The 13,267-nt window shown below is 33.3% G+C and overlaps 1 protein-coding gene across 35 annotated transcripts in view; it reads right to left on the bottom strand.

Annotated features, from left to right (window-relative positions):
- LOC123536146 (uncharacterized) overlaps positions 1-13,267 on the bottom strand; it is a 132,059-nt gene continuing 118,792 nt past the window's right edge. For 33 of the 35 annotated variants that reach the window (XM_053528417.1, XM_053528407.1, XM_053528381.1 and 30 more), the window contains 3 exons: positions 11,534-12,163; positions 6,735-6,948; positions 1-3,241 (listed from right to left, as the gene is read on the bottom strand). In XM_053528417.1, the coding sequence (XP_053384392.1) occupies positions 3,099-3,241; positions 6,735-6,948; positions 11,534-12,163 (987 nt within the window). In that variant the 3' untranslated portion in view covers positions 1-3,098. Of the gene's footprint in view, positions 3,242-6,673; positions 6,949-11,533; positions 12,164-13,267 lie in introns of all 35 variants that reach the window. The other 2 variants (XM_053528391.1, XM_053528416.1) reach the window with 2 other exon arrangements.

Below are 13,267 nucleotides of genomic sequence, written 5' to 3'. Positions count from 1 at the left end.
CAATAATTATATTTTAATTGGTTTATTTTCTAGTCAATATTATTATGTGATAAATATATTTGACTGTACACAACAAAATGTTAACAATATTTATTACAAATGAAACAACAAAGCAAGAAAGTTTACGTCTGTCTATCTGATGACATTATATATGTATATCACAGCAGACCACAGGTAAAACAGAAAAGCTGTAGATGAGTAGCAAGACGTAGACCCAGTCAGTAACCTGTATCTGACTAGACAAGTTTTTTGTTCATACTGTTTGAAAAATTAATTTGTTTCAAATATTTAATGAAGGTCTACTATAAATGTTGCCAAAAGGCAGGAAATCATATGAAGAGCATAAGATATTGGAGACTGGGCATACATCTGGAATCACCATCTTCAGTGGACTTCAATATCATTTCAAGCTTAGCTATGCACCTGAACAATTTCATGAAAATGGACAGATTGTAAATGATGTTTTGTAATTTTTCTTGGATTTTTGCAAATATAAGTCCAAAGTTTCACTGTGTGAAAAAAACATTTAACTGCTTTGCCGAAGTCCTATCTGGCCAACCTTTCATTTTAAGTTTTCGTAAGAGTAGAAAAATACCTGCTTGAAAAATTGGTGTTTGTTGGTCTGAATGCCTTTTTGCAGTTTGTGTATTTACTTTTTGCAGTTTGTTTCTTTACAAGGTAAAAAAACGCATATAAGTGTAACACGTTAGTACAGGTAGCAAAATTTGATGTACATAACTAAACAACATGGCTGGATTACAAAACGATAAAATTACCCAAAGTCATTAAATATATTGGAAACACACATGGAAATATGCACTTTTTAAAAGTAAAAAAAATGATGTAAAAAATCAATAGATATTTAAACTCGTTTATGAGCGATTGAGAATTCTATCATCTATGCTAAATATACGATAGCGGATTTATGTTGCCAGTGAATAAAAGACAGAAATTAAGGCAGGAATTATTACCACTTAAGAGATTCTAATTTATAAACAATTAAGTGTATAACTAAGAACAACATAAAATAATTCTTTACATAAATAATCTAAGGTCTTGTTATAAAATTTTCCCAAACTCAGAATTTCAGACTGAATTTTATGAACAACCTTTAAATTAAACTGGTATTATGCAAGTCTTACTAATTTAAAACAAACTAAAATGTACAAAAAAATAACTGGTTACTTGTAAAATGTATTTTAAAATATTTTAAAAAGAAGCTGATTTCTTTCAAACATTATTTAATACAAGACATAGATCCAAGATAACATATCTGCTTAGCCATTGGTCAATTTCAAAACTGTGTTCAGAAACAACCAATCAGAGACTGGAGTTCCGAGACAGGTTTGCCACCCAGAGCTGTATAAGAATTAATAAAATATTGGCACAGAATAAGACAGAATGTAATCATATGAGCTGTGCCATGAGAAAACCAACATAGTGGGTTTGCGACCAGCATGGATCCAGACCAGCCTGCGCATCCGCGCAGTCTGGTCAGGCTCCATGCTGTTCGCTTTTAAAGCCTATTGGAATTGGAGAAACTCTTAGCGAACAGCGGATGCGCAGGCTGGTCTGGATCCATGCTGGTCGCATACCCACTTTGTTGGTTTTCCCATGGCGCGGCTCAATTATATGTTCAATACTGGCATGTGTATCATGAAAGTATTGTTAAATATGAAAATATAAACAAACAAAGAAACAACGAAAATCACAGATTATGAAGTATATAATATTATTATAAAAATATATGGCTTATGAATGACATATTCACTGTTATTTCCTAAAACTAATAAGGCACAAGATAAATTTACAAGTATTTTTAAACCATAACATTTAAATGCAGTTACATAACAATATTTGCGAGTTCAATGCAAAAAAAGATATACACCCTTTTTAGCTACACCATTATTGCATTGCACTCTCAAAACATAATCTCTTTAGAAACATAATAAAAAATACATTTGTATTAAGTTGAGCAGTTTCCTTATCACAATAATTGCCTTAGTATGAAACCTGCATGCTGGTTCTTTCTTTAGTGTAAACCTTCTTAGCTGACCACTGTATGGACCAAATGAGAAGATAAGTTTTGAGGAGTTTTCAGTTTAGACAGGTTATTTTTTTATAATTAGCTTATTCCAGCCCAAAACATGTTCAGTTCAGTGGGGTGTCTGCTACTGACAGACTCTGGTTTAGAGTTTCCACTGTATACATTTAATGTATTAAGGTGAAAACCTAGGGCACGATGGCTGAATCAGATTCATTTAATGTGAATAAAAGCTTTAGGATATGGAACTGTTCTGACAACCGGCAATTTCCAACCAATCACATGATGTTATTTTGTTGCCCCGACTGTAACAGATTGCTATTTCACAACAACTGGAAAATATTGTAATAGTATAATGGAGCATACAGAACGGAATGGAAACTGCTGATTGTCATTACTGGTCCTTAACCTTCATGTTGATTTTGTCACAGGTCAGAAGGTTTACATTAATACCTTGATGGCAGTGACACATGTAACACTTTCCTACAATATTTGAAATAATTCATCCCAAGGCAGGACTTAACAATGGTATTGAATATTGTGAAAACATTTAGTAATGTTGCTTAAAATCTTCAGACTTCTGCTAAAACATGTATTTGGTTAGTAAATGATTTTTTACATTTAAATTTCAAAGAAAAAGTATTTAATTTAGTGGGTTGCTGAGATTTAATTTAGTGGGTTCATTCAACCGTGAATCCCAAATGAATATAATGATTTCACAGTATTTGATCATTCCATCACAGTACATAATGCATTTTGCATAATAAATGTACATTAGCACAGTACAGTGTAAGGCAGCATTTGGTATGTCAAACAATTTAATTTCGTACGCATGAAACTTCACATGAATGGGAATTTTACTTGTCCACTGGCATTTAATTTCATGGATTGACACAACCATAAAAACTGGTTCCCCATGAATATAAACGATCATTTCACAGTGTGTCAAACCTGCAAGCACTATTTTCCAATTCAGATGACTGTATAACCCAATTTTAGAGTTGGAGCTGGCAAACCAGTTACGATAATTTAAATGTTGTAGGTAACTGTATTTTTATTTGCGTTTCGGCTGAACCTGTGCAGACTTGTTGTACGTGCCTCGTACAGTCCTAGACAGCGGCAGGAACTGATTACCAGCGTAAGGACTGTCGTCATGGTCGTGTGTTATCATTAGCGAGATTTTTGTTGGAATTGTTTCTGAAAACAAGAATTATAAATACAGATTAGGATTTATCTTTATAATGTATAATATATAACAAAACATTATCACACACATAAATATTCTACTTTCTATTTATAACATATTTTTCTATACCAGATTATATACATTAGTTCTGCTATGCGACACAAGCTATATCCCCGTGTATCGATACGGATAATAAAAGATTTCCGAAGCAGGAAAACATATGCATAAATGGAAGTTTACTAATACAATGTTAAATTATTTCTGTTTTGATGGCATTTAATACAAATATAAAACAAAACTACTGTCTGATTCATCTATTCCAAAACAGGTTCTTTTTGTATTTTTTTCCGGATCTGTTGTAGGAATACATATGTTTGTTCCAATGTATAAGTTTTCATAAAGTCATAATACTATCTATAGTAAAACCTGTGGTAAAGACCACCTACAAATAAAGGCCACTTCTATATAACAAGTTTATATAGGTCACTTTTTGTTCTTCATCTTTAACCATAAATATTGCATATTTACCTGTGTGGTGAGACCACCTGTCAACAAAGACCACTTTTTTCATTTCCCAAAGATAGTTTTTATAATCAGGATTGACCATCTACTATGCAAAATTACTTTTTTCAATTTTCATGGGCTTAAAATCATGTTCTTCTTTGTTTAAGTGCATACAACTCAGAATTTCTAAAGGTTTCCTCTTCTCTTTAATGACCAGAAACTTTTATTAAGTTTGTGTTTGTGTAGCAGGTAATTAAGACGAAATTCTACCACTGGACTGATTTTGTGAATAAAACAGTAATTTCATTTCATTAATTCTTCTAAATTATTGTCTGTGGAACATCGCTTAACAACAGGAATTCAAAACTGTGACAGTACAAACTACCGGTAATACATATATATAGAAAATACCTAAGATGAATTACATTTTTATACTATATATGCAATTCCATTTACAAAATTTCTAATGAACTAAAAGGGGATGTAACATAAAATTTTACTAAAATATGTTATTTAAAAAAAAAAGAAAACTTAAACCTTAAAATCTTTTTTTTTAATTATACAAATCTACCATTTTCCGAAATAATTCAAGGTTGTGACAGTTTGTTAAGCTATTTTGTCATTTCTTACTGTTTTGGAAATCCAATTTTTAGTAAAACTTGACAATCCAAAATATCACTATGTTATGGATCATTACAAAAGCAAGGCTGTTACTTTTTTCAAATGCAGAAAGCAAAAGGCCAGTAAGATGCAAGGTAGAAGAACCATAACAACATGGTACATTCCAGTGTGATTACCTGTAGCTAGGCCCCATGTTCACAAAACATTTTCAGTCTCAGCTGTGTTTGATAATGAAACTTGATTTGTTATTTTATATCCAAATTGCATGCTTAAAATGAAATGCTTTGTTAATGACAATTTTTAAGTGACTTTTCAGTACTGTACTCCGATTGTCAGTCTCAACTGGGATTTAATCTTAAAGTTCTAGTAAAATATTCTATAATAATTTCAATCACAAAAGCTGAGACCGGAAAAAGTTTTGTAAACATGGGGCCTGGTAATTATGACACCAAACAGTATGTATATGCAATCACATGAAATTAACGATTTTTATTATGGGTCCACTATCTCAGAGTCTTTTTCCCCTTTGTATGCATAGCTGGCCTACATTATGGAATTTAACTACAATATCTAGTCTTAAAACAAAAATTAAAGGAGCCTTCTAAAAATGAAACAAAAGAAACCAAAACCAGAATTTTATAGAATCCCTGCCCTTGTTTCATTATGCTAGTTTGTTGGAGTTTATAACAATTTTTGACAGTATTTCTGCTTTATCAACAGTCAGTTTCTCGGAGTGCCCTTGGACATTTTACATGTTTTCTTCCACTTCGGCTATATCCTTTATGAAACAAGGTCACTAATATGCACATTCTGTTTTCAATACCAGAGTTTCAAAGAATGACTGCTCTCCTTCTGGGATCAAACTTGAGACATCTCAGCTGATGATAGAAGTATCTAAACTTACTAATAGATATCACTGTTAACAGACTGTTACTCATTTAAGTTTGTGTTGCAAGGACTAACTTCCATTTTTCTTCAAGTAGCAGCTAATTTGAACTTCTACCAATATGACCTTGGATTTCAGGTGCGGTTCTGTTGTACTACCGATATGACTTTGGCTTACTGAAGTGTGGTTCTGCCAATGTACTGATATGATCTTGTCTTACTGAAGTGTCATTCTGCCAAGGTGCCCTTATGACTTTGGCTTACTGAAGTAAGGTTCTGCCAAGGTGCCTATATAATCATATTTTAGGTTCAAAATTCCAACAGTATCAATATAGAAGTTTGTTGACAAGTTTTCTACCAGTAACTGACAATATATATGACCCTGGCTTACTGAAGCAGACCTGTATAACCTTACTTATTAGAATGAGTTGAAAACCTTACCCACTAAAGTTTCTAAAATGATAAAGAAAAAAAAGATTGCTAAACTTGCCAAATTATCCTAAGGTAGTTCTGCCTGTTTGGAATAATACCTTGTCTCCAATGTAGAATATAATTCAAAGCATCCTAATACACTAAAAAATTTCAGAAGTTAAAAGGAAGTGTTGTGTGCTTGCTTCTTTGCTGAACTAACTTGAAAAAAATTTGGACCTTAAACAAGTTTCTCAATGGTTGTACATGGCAAAATTCACAATTTTGATGATTTTATTTGAATACAAAATCAATCCCAGAAATCAGATATTACTGAAATTCCCATAATTTGTTAATTTACCCATTTTCAAGTGATATAGTAAAATCACTATATTGTTCTGTGCTTACTTTTGATAGATTTGTCCATGATCAAAGATATTCCCACATCTGAAATATTTGGATTTATTCCGTATGCTATTTAATTTAAACATCGCTAGTTTTATCAGTTTCCACAACAGTTGCAATATATCTGTGACATGTTTCATGGTCATGGTTTTATTGGTACTATACTTTCAAACTTAAAAATGTGCAGAACTACCTTACTGCAATTCCTAACACAGAAATTTCTCTACTAAAAACCTAGGTTACCTTGTTTAAATATTTCACCCTCGATCACAGTCCCTAAAGTGTATTTAGCAATATCAAGCAAAATTTAGTTAAGACTTAATAAAAGGCAGACACTCAACATGGAATATATTGGTCTAAATTAACAATCTGCTAGACTCTGTTGGGCCACTGAATAAATTATTGCAATCATGAGTTTTGAAGCAATCTGTGAAATTCCTAGTAAGATCAAAATAAAGCTGTATTTATGCAAAAACTGCAAAAGCAACTTCAAACTCATAAGCATCAACTACCCATAATGCACCACTTCACATTTCACACTACTACCCATAATGCACCACTTCAAATTTCAACTACCACAATGCACCACTTCAACCATCATTCATTTTGTGAGAACTCACACTCCTCCACCATTTTTCCCGATGACACCGAGTCGACTCAAGCCCAAGGATCGAGAACTACCTAAAAGTGGGTTCAACTGCGTTGAGGTGACAGATCGCGGGGTTGGAGAGGGTGATGAGGCAACAGGTGCCATGGTAGCGGGAGTGCATGTAGCGCCTTCAATTTTCAGCATGTTCATAGCAGGTTGGTGCCGTTTAGGATACTTATTTTGTATGTAGAAGCGCTTACCTACGACTTGACGACTGTTCTTAGCGGACTTCACTCTTTGAGATGGCTGAAATGAAATAAAAGGTTCAATGTTTAACCTGGGCCATTTTCATTGTTATTAAGACTAAACAACTGTTGGCATATGGAACTGTCTCACACAACATGAAAGGTACAAAAAAAACATATTGAAGTTCGTGTAAAATGTTTGATCCTTTGGATATAATATCTTTGATTTTAGGAAATGCTATGCATTTATTTAATTTCTTAGAGAATATTACCTTTACATGAATACATAATCTAAAACTGAAAATTATGTTTTAACTTAGTGGTATTGTATCAGTACTGCTCTTTCTCCATCATGTAAATCACTTCAAAACTGAATAAAAGAAATAAAAATATTATTATTATGATACATAGATTAAATTTTATTCTAACACAACCAGAGAATATAACCTACATACATGTAAAGTAAAATCTATCTCGGGTTATTCTGCAATAAACCACTCGCGTGCAATGATGTCATCCGATCCAGGTGCGTAGCATGGTCATAAAAAGTAGTTACCATTTTTTCTAACACTGTTGATACTAGTATATCGTGTTAGAATCGAAATAACAAGTTCCCAAGTGTGATTTATCGTAGAATAACCCGAGTTTTTCGCTCTTATGCGAAACAATATGTCATTCAGGCCTACGGCCTTCGTGATATATTCTTACGCATAAGAACTCAAAACATGGGTTATCCTATGATAAACCACACTTGGGAACTTATTATTTCTTTATTATCAGCAAAACTAAAATTTTCATTCTCAGGTCATTCTATATTGGATTTATGTTCAGTGTTCTTCGCTTGAGGTTTTCTGCCATTTCTGTTTATTATGGAATTATGACATTAGTAATAAGCTACAGTGTAACTTCCGAAAACCGGACCTTCTGAAAACCGGAAACCTTTGAAAACCGCATGAAACTCAAGGTCCCGTTTTTTTCTGTTCTTATTTCTATATATTTTAACCTCGGAAAACCGGAACTTCTGAATTCTGAAAACCGGACGATTTTTGAAAGACCGTTTATATTTTAACACTAAAATTGACTTCTGAAAACCGAACAGCAAAATATTTGCCAGATTAAAAGTGTCACCTGTTCATCCAAAAATGCCCGTGGCAAGTTGTCAACATGTTTTTTTGTTTATCTTTTAGCAGCAGTCGTTTGTTTTGACATGCTTTATAATCACAATCATCATTTGATGCAAAAGAAAGAAAGGCGATTACTTTCATTTTTTATTCTATTCATGAAAATGTCATTAATTAAATATCTTTCCTGTGAAAAACGTTCTGAGGTTTGAATGAAAGAAAGACCGGTGTTTTAATTGATTTAGTTACAGCGATTAAACTTTAATATGCATTATCAACATAAATTAAATATTGCCAAAAATAGGACTCAAAGAGATGGTAAAATTAAGTGGAAAATATTGCTATTATTATAGGTATGTAGTTGTATTTATATTTGTTATGTATTTATTATCCTTAATGTTTGTAATTAAATAATTAATCAATCAATTCATTAATTATTATATACTAGTATTAACTTATTTATAAACAATAATAATCTCCTTCATCCTACATATAAGAAAATATAACTCTTGTGCACCATGTCCACTTTGCCTACAAATTTTCAAAACTTCTGAATTCCAGAAACTTCCAAATATCGAACTTCTGGGCTGGTCCGGAGGTCGTTCGGTTTTCGGAAGTTACACTGTATTACCTGGTAGACTGGTTTTAAAAAACAATGGAGATGCACAACATAGATGCAATTGGGTATGACCTCATTTTAACAGACAACACACACAAACTACAGCACGTACATTACAATATGTACACTTAAATATTAACAATTTTGTTTTACTATAGTCTTTCTGACATAGGGTCATCTAAAAGAACATTTGTAAGAGGAAGGCTTTACGATTCATGAAGTAAAAAAAGGCAAAACAGTAAGATTCCCATATATTAAAAGGGACATTAAAAAATCATCGTCTAAATGGTAGGCCGATCTTGCAAATTCGAGGATGGACTTTTCAAAGAGGTCACACTATTTCAAGCGAAAAATGTACATTTTCTGTTGAAAAATGGGGAATGGGTCCTAATTAAAGCTTGGGCAGCGCTATAATTAGTCCAGTGATAAAGGCAAGATGAGGAAATAGTGACAGGCTACACATAAAGGTTGATATATATCCTTTATACTGAGCTACAATCCATGCCAAAGGCGCAAGATCATCAACACTAACTGAACTGCTGTACATGTAAGTGAGCTAAGCATTTCAGAAAAGGCCATTTTCCCTCTAAAGTAAAACAAGAGGGCCATGATGGCCCTGTATCACTCACCTAAGTACCATTTCTCAAAATGATATGATCAAGTTTTGACAATAGAGCACATAGGCATCACATTAAATATCATCAGGATAAACATTTTCTTGTAACAGTCCCTTTTGACCTAGTCAGGGCCAATTTACATATCAAGTTGGAGGGTCCTAGGCTAAAATGCTGCATTTCTGTACTAACATGACTATTCCTTACCCTGGAAGACTTAAATAACATTTAAAACCAGTCTCATTAGATGCTGCTGAGATATATTTGTTTACATAAAATAAAGGGAGGTAATTTGTCATAAATTCAGTCAAAGGTTATCTACCCTGATTGTCCAAGTCCATCTGATGGCACAAATGACATTTCAAATCAGTATCTTCATTGGTTACTGAGACACACCCGTTTTAGTTCGAAACAAAGGGAGGTAATTTGACATAAAATCAGTCCATAGCTACCTACCCTGATTGCCTCATTCCAACCAAAGACAATAATGAAATTTCAAATGAGTTCTATAAATATTTACCGAGATAAATCCATTTTTATTATTATCAGGGGAGGTAATCATGCATTGGTATATGCATGTAGAAGACACAGAGTACAAGCCTACACAACAATATATTAGTAAAGTACTCGTATTGATAAATGTTCAATCAAGAGTTATCTAAATATGTCAATTTCTTTTTTCTTTTTTTTTTGTAATATATTTTTATTTCCAATAAATACAGCACATTTACAACAAATACATTAGTGACAGTTTATTTCTTTTCAATATTGATAAACAAAGTACTTTCTTAAATAATCTTCAATATTCATTTTATTTTTATTATATATGTCTATATTATTGGAAAAATGTGATAAAAAAGGAGGAGGGTAAAAAAAAAAAATAAATAAATTAAAGGAGAGGGAGGAAAAGAATGAAAAAAAAATAAAGAAAATGAAGATTTGGATGTTCTCGATAGAATTTATATACTGTTATTGATGGAAAAATGCATTTTTTTAGCTCATACAAAATGTTATTAAGACAGCTCATATTATTTCTCCAATACTATCAAAAACTGACCATTTTTGCCTGTGTTGTTCTATTTTGTTAAGTATTGTGGCTATTTCCTGTTCTATTTTAATTCGTAGTTTCAAATATAAAATAAAATTGTCAAAGACAGGTAAAAGTTTTCTGATAAATGTTCAATCAAGAGTTATCTAAATATGACTATTTCTTACCATGGAAGACATAAATAACGTTTCAAACCAATCTCATTAGAAGCTGCTAAGGTGTTTTCATTTAGATAAAAAATAAAGGGAGGTAATTTGTCATAAATGCAGTCAATAAGTATCTTCACTGATTGTCCAAGTCCATCTGTTGACATAAATGAAATTTCAGTTCAGTATCTTCATTAGTTACGGAGATTTAATTTGAAATAAAGGGAGGTAATTTGATATAAAATCAGTCCATAGTTATCTACCCTGATTGTCTCAGTCCAACTAATGACAATAATGAAATTTCAAATAAGTCCTGTGAGAACTTACTGATATAAATCCATTTTGATTACAATCAGGGGAGGTAATCAGATATAAAATAACTCTAGACCTACGATTGGATCTGACAGATTCGTCATGGAATCCAAGATTTATTGTTGTTGAAGTTTGTATCAAATCAAACCATAAATGAATTCTCTATATGGATGCAGAAGCCAAAATAGCAAATTTTGGACCTTTAAGGGGCTATAACTCTGGAACCCATGATGGAATCTGGCCAGTTCAAGAAAGGAACCAAGATCTTGTGGTGATACAAGTTGTATGTAAGTTTGGTTAAAATCAAATCATAAATGAAGCTGCTATTGTGCAGACAAGGTCAAAATAACTAATTCTGGCCCTTTCAGGGGCCATTACTCTGGAACCCATAAAGGAATCTGGCCAGTTCAAGAAAGGAACCAAGATCTTATGGTGATACAAGTTGCGTGCAAGTTTGGTAAAAATCAAATCATAAATAAAGCTGCTATTGTGCAGACAATGTCAAAATAGCTAATTTTGGCCCTTTCAGGGGCCATAACTCTGGAACCCATAATGGGATCTCGCCAGTTCAAGAAAGGAACCGAGATCTTATGGTGATACAAGTTGTGTGCAAGTTTGGTTAAAATAAAATCATAAATGAAACCACTATTATGCAGACAAGAAATTGTTGACGCACTGACGACGGACGAAGGGTGATCACAAAAGCTCACCTTGTCACTATGTGACAGGTGAGCTAAAAAAACAACACTTATAAGGTAAGGGCCTCTTCCGAAGCAAGGAACATACCTCAGACTTGTCTTTATCCATAAATCTTTCAAATCTTTCGCTCCAACTTTTTGGATCGCTTTCATCTCTACTACTGCTGCTGCTGGCACTACGAGGTGCCACAGGATTTGTCTTCTTTTTCAAACCATTTGTCGTCCCATTAGACTGATACGGCTGTGCCTGAGACAAATCTGTTGCCGAGCTGTAGTGAAGTTCTGATTTACCATTGATTGAGGACTCTACTTTTGTAAGTTTGCTTAATTTTCCAAGGCCATTTTCGGAGTCTAACTTTCCACCTCGAAAACCCTCTTGTTTATTATGCCCATGTTGAGTAGAATCTGGTAGATGATAGGCATCAACAAGTCTGCTGTTATCACTAGCAACATTTCCGTTAACACTCGTCACTGATTTCAAATTTTTCAGATTATCTAAATTATCAACACGTTCTGTTTTCCGCACATCTTTTTTCTCCGTTTTACTTTTCACTTGTGCGCTTACAGTGTGATCTGATTTCTCTGCTCTATTATTGTTACTTCGATTTTTAGCTGAGCCTGTTGGAGCTGAACGTATTTTAGAATCTTCTCGATGAGAAGAAACATCGGCTTTGTTTGAGCCTTCTTTAGAATTAGCTTGATGCATCAAGTCATCATACTGGAAAATGCAGTGATACAATATAGGCAAAGTAGAATGAACAAGGAGCTGCGTTCAATAAACGCTTGATGCCCCCGGTGGCATCCTTGTCGATACAAAGCAACCTAAGTCCAAAAATGAGGTCAAGGTCAAGGTCAAACTGAGGTCAGGTGATGTCTGAAGATGAGGAATGGTCACAGGTTACATCTGCGTTAGTATCAAGTCATTCTAGTTAGGGGTACTGATGCTAGACGAAATGGTCCCATTTGGTTAACCTCGTACGGATGAATGGACAGGACAATCACTATATGCCTCCCCCATCAGTAGATGCCGGGGGCATAAAAACAGAAATACTCATACAAATAATCAAGCCAAAGATTTAAATACAGCAGAAAGCCATTTGAGTCATTTGAGACAAGGAAATGATACATCAAACATTACAGGTATATATCAAAGCTAAAATAGATTGGCTGAATAGTAAAGCACAGGATACACAGGCATATGATAAAGACTGCTATTCAATTTTAAAGGGCTGTGCTGGACACTCAATGCTGTCATATCAATATAGTTTCAAGAGCAAATAAACCAAGACTTTTAATTACTTTTCCCCCTTAAAATCCCCAACAACTTTTTTCACAGAATTAAGGATAACATGGTGTAATAGCCATATTTCATATCTTGTAACTGGATGGTAATATTTAAATGAAATTTGGTCACTTTAAAGACATTCAAAATTAAAAACTTTTCACCGAGAGATTTTTCAAATTTTATCATTTTTTGGGGAGATAATCTGTATTGAAGTTAACATTGATGCCTATGGGAAATATATAATTTCTTTGATTATGAGAATCTGAACTTGAGTTTCGAGAAAATTTTGCGGTAGAAAGCTGCATTATATGATTCTGATACAAATATCAAAAAGATATCTAAAATTCCCTGTAGGGAAAAGGAGAAAATCATCTTTTTCTAGTTTTCAGGGGAGATAACTCATGAAAAACCAAAATTATCAGGGGAGGTAGTCTAAAGGAAATTTTTGAGAACTTCTGTCACTATATAACTTGTCAATATGCACCTTATTTCTATCGTTTGACATTTTTAAGGCGTGGTCACACTACACGTAGTTAA

This window comes from Mercenaria mercenaria, chromosome 17 (assembly GCF_021730395.1).
Source record: "Mercenaria mercenaria strain notata chromosome 17, MADL_Memer_1, whole genome shotgun sequence".
Classification (NCBI taxonomy): domain Eukaryota; kingdom Metazoa; phylum Mollusca; class Bivalvia; order Venerida; family Veneridae; genus Mercenaria; species Mercenaria mercenaria.
Note: the sequence above shows the minus strand (reverse complement) of the source record. Positions and strands in the feature narration are given on the sequence as shown.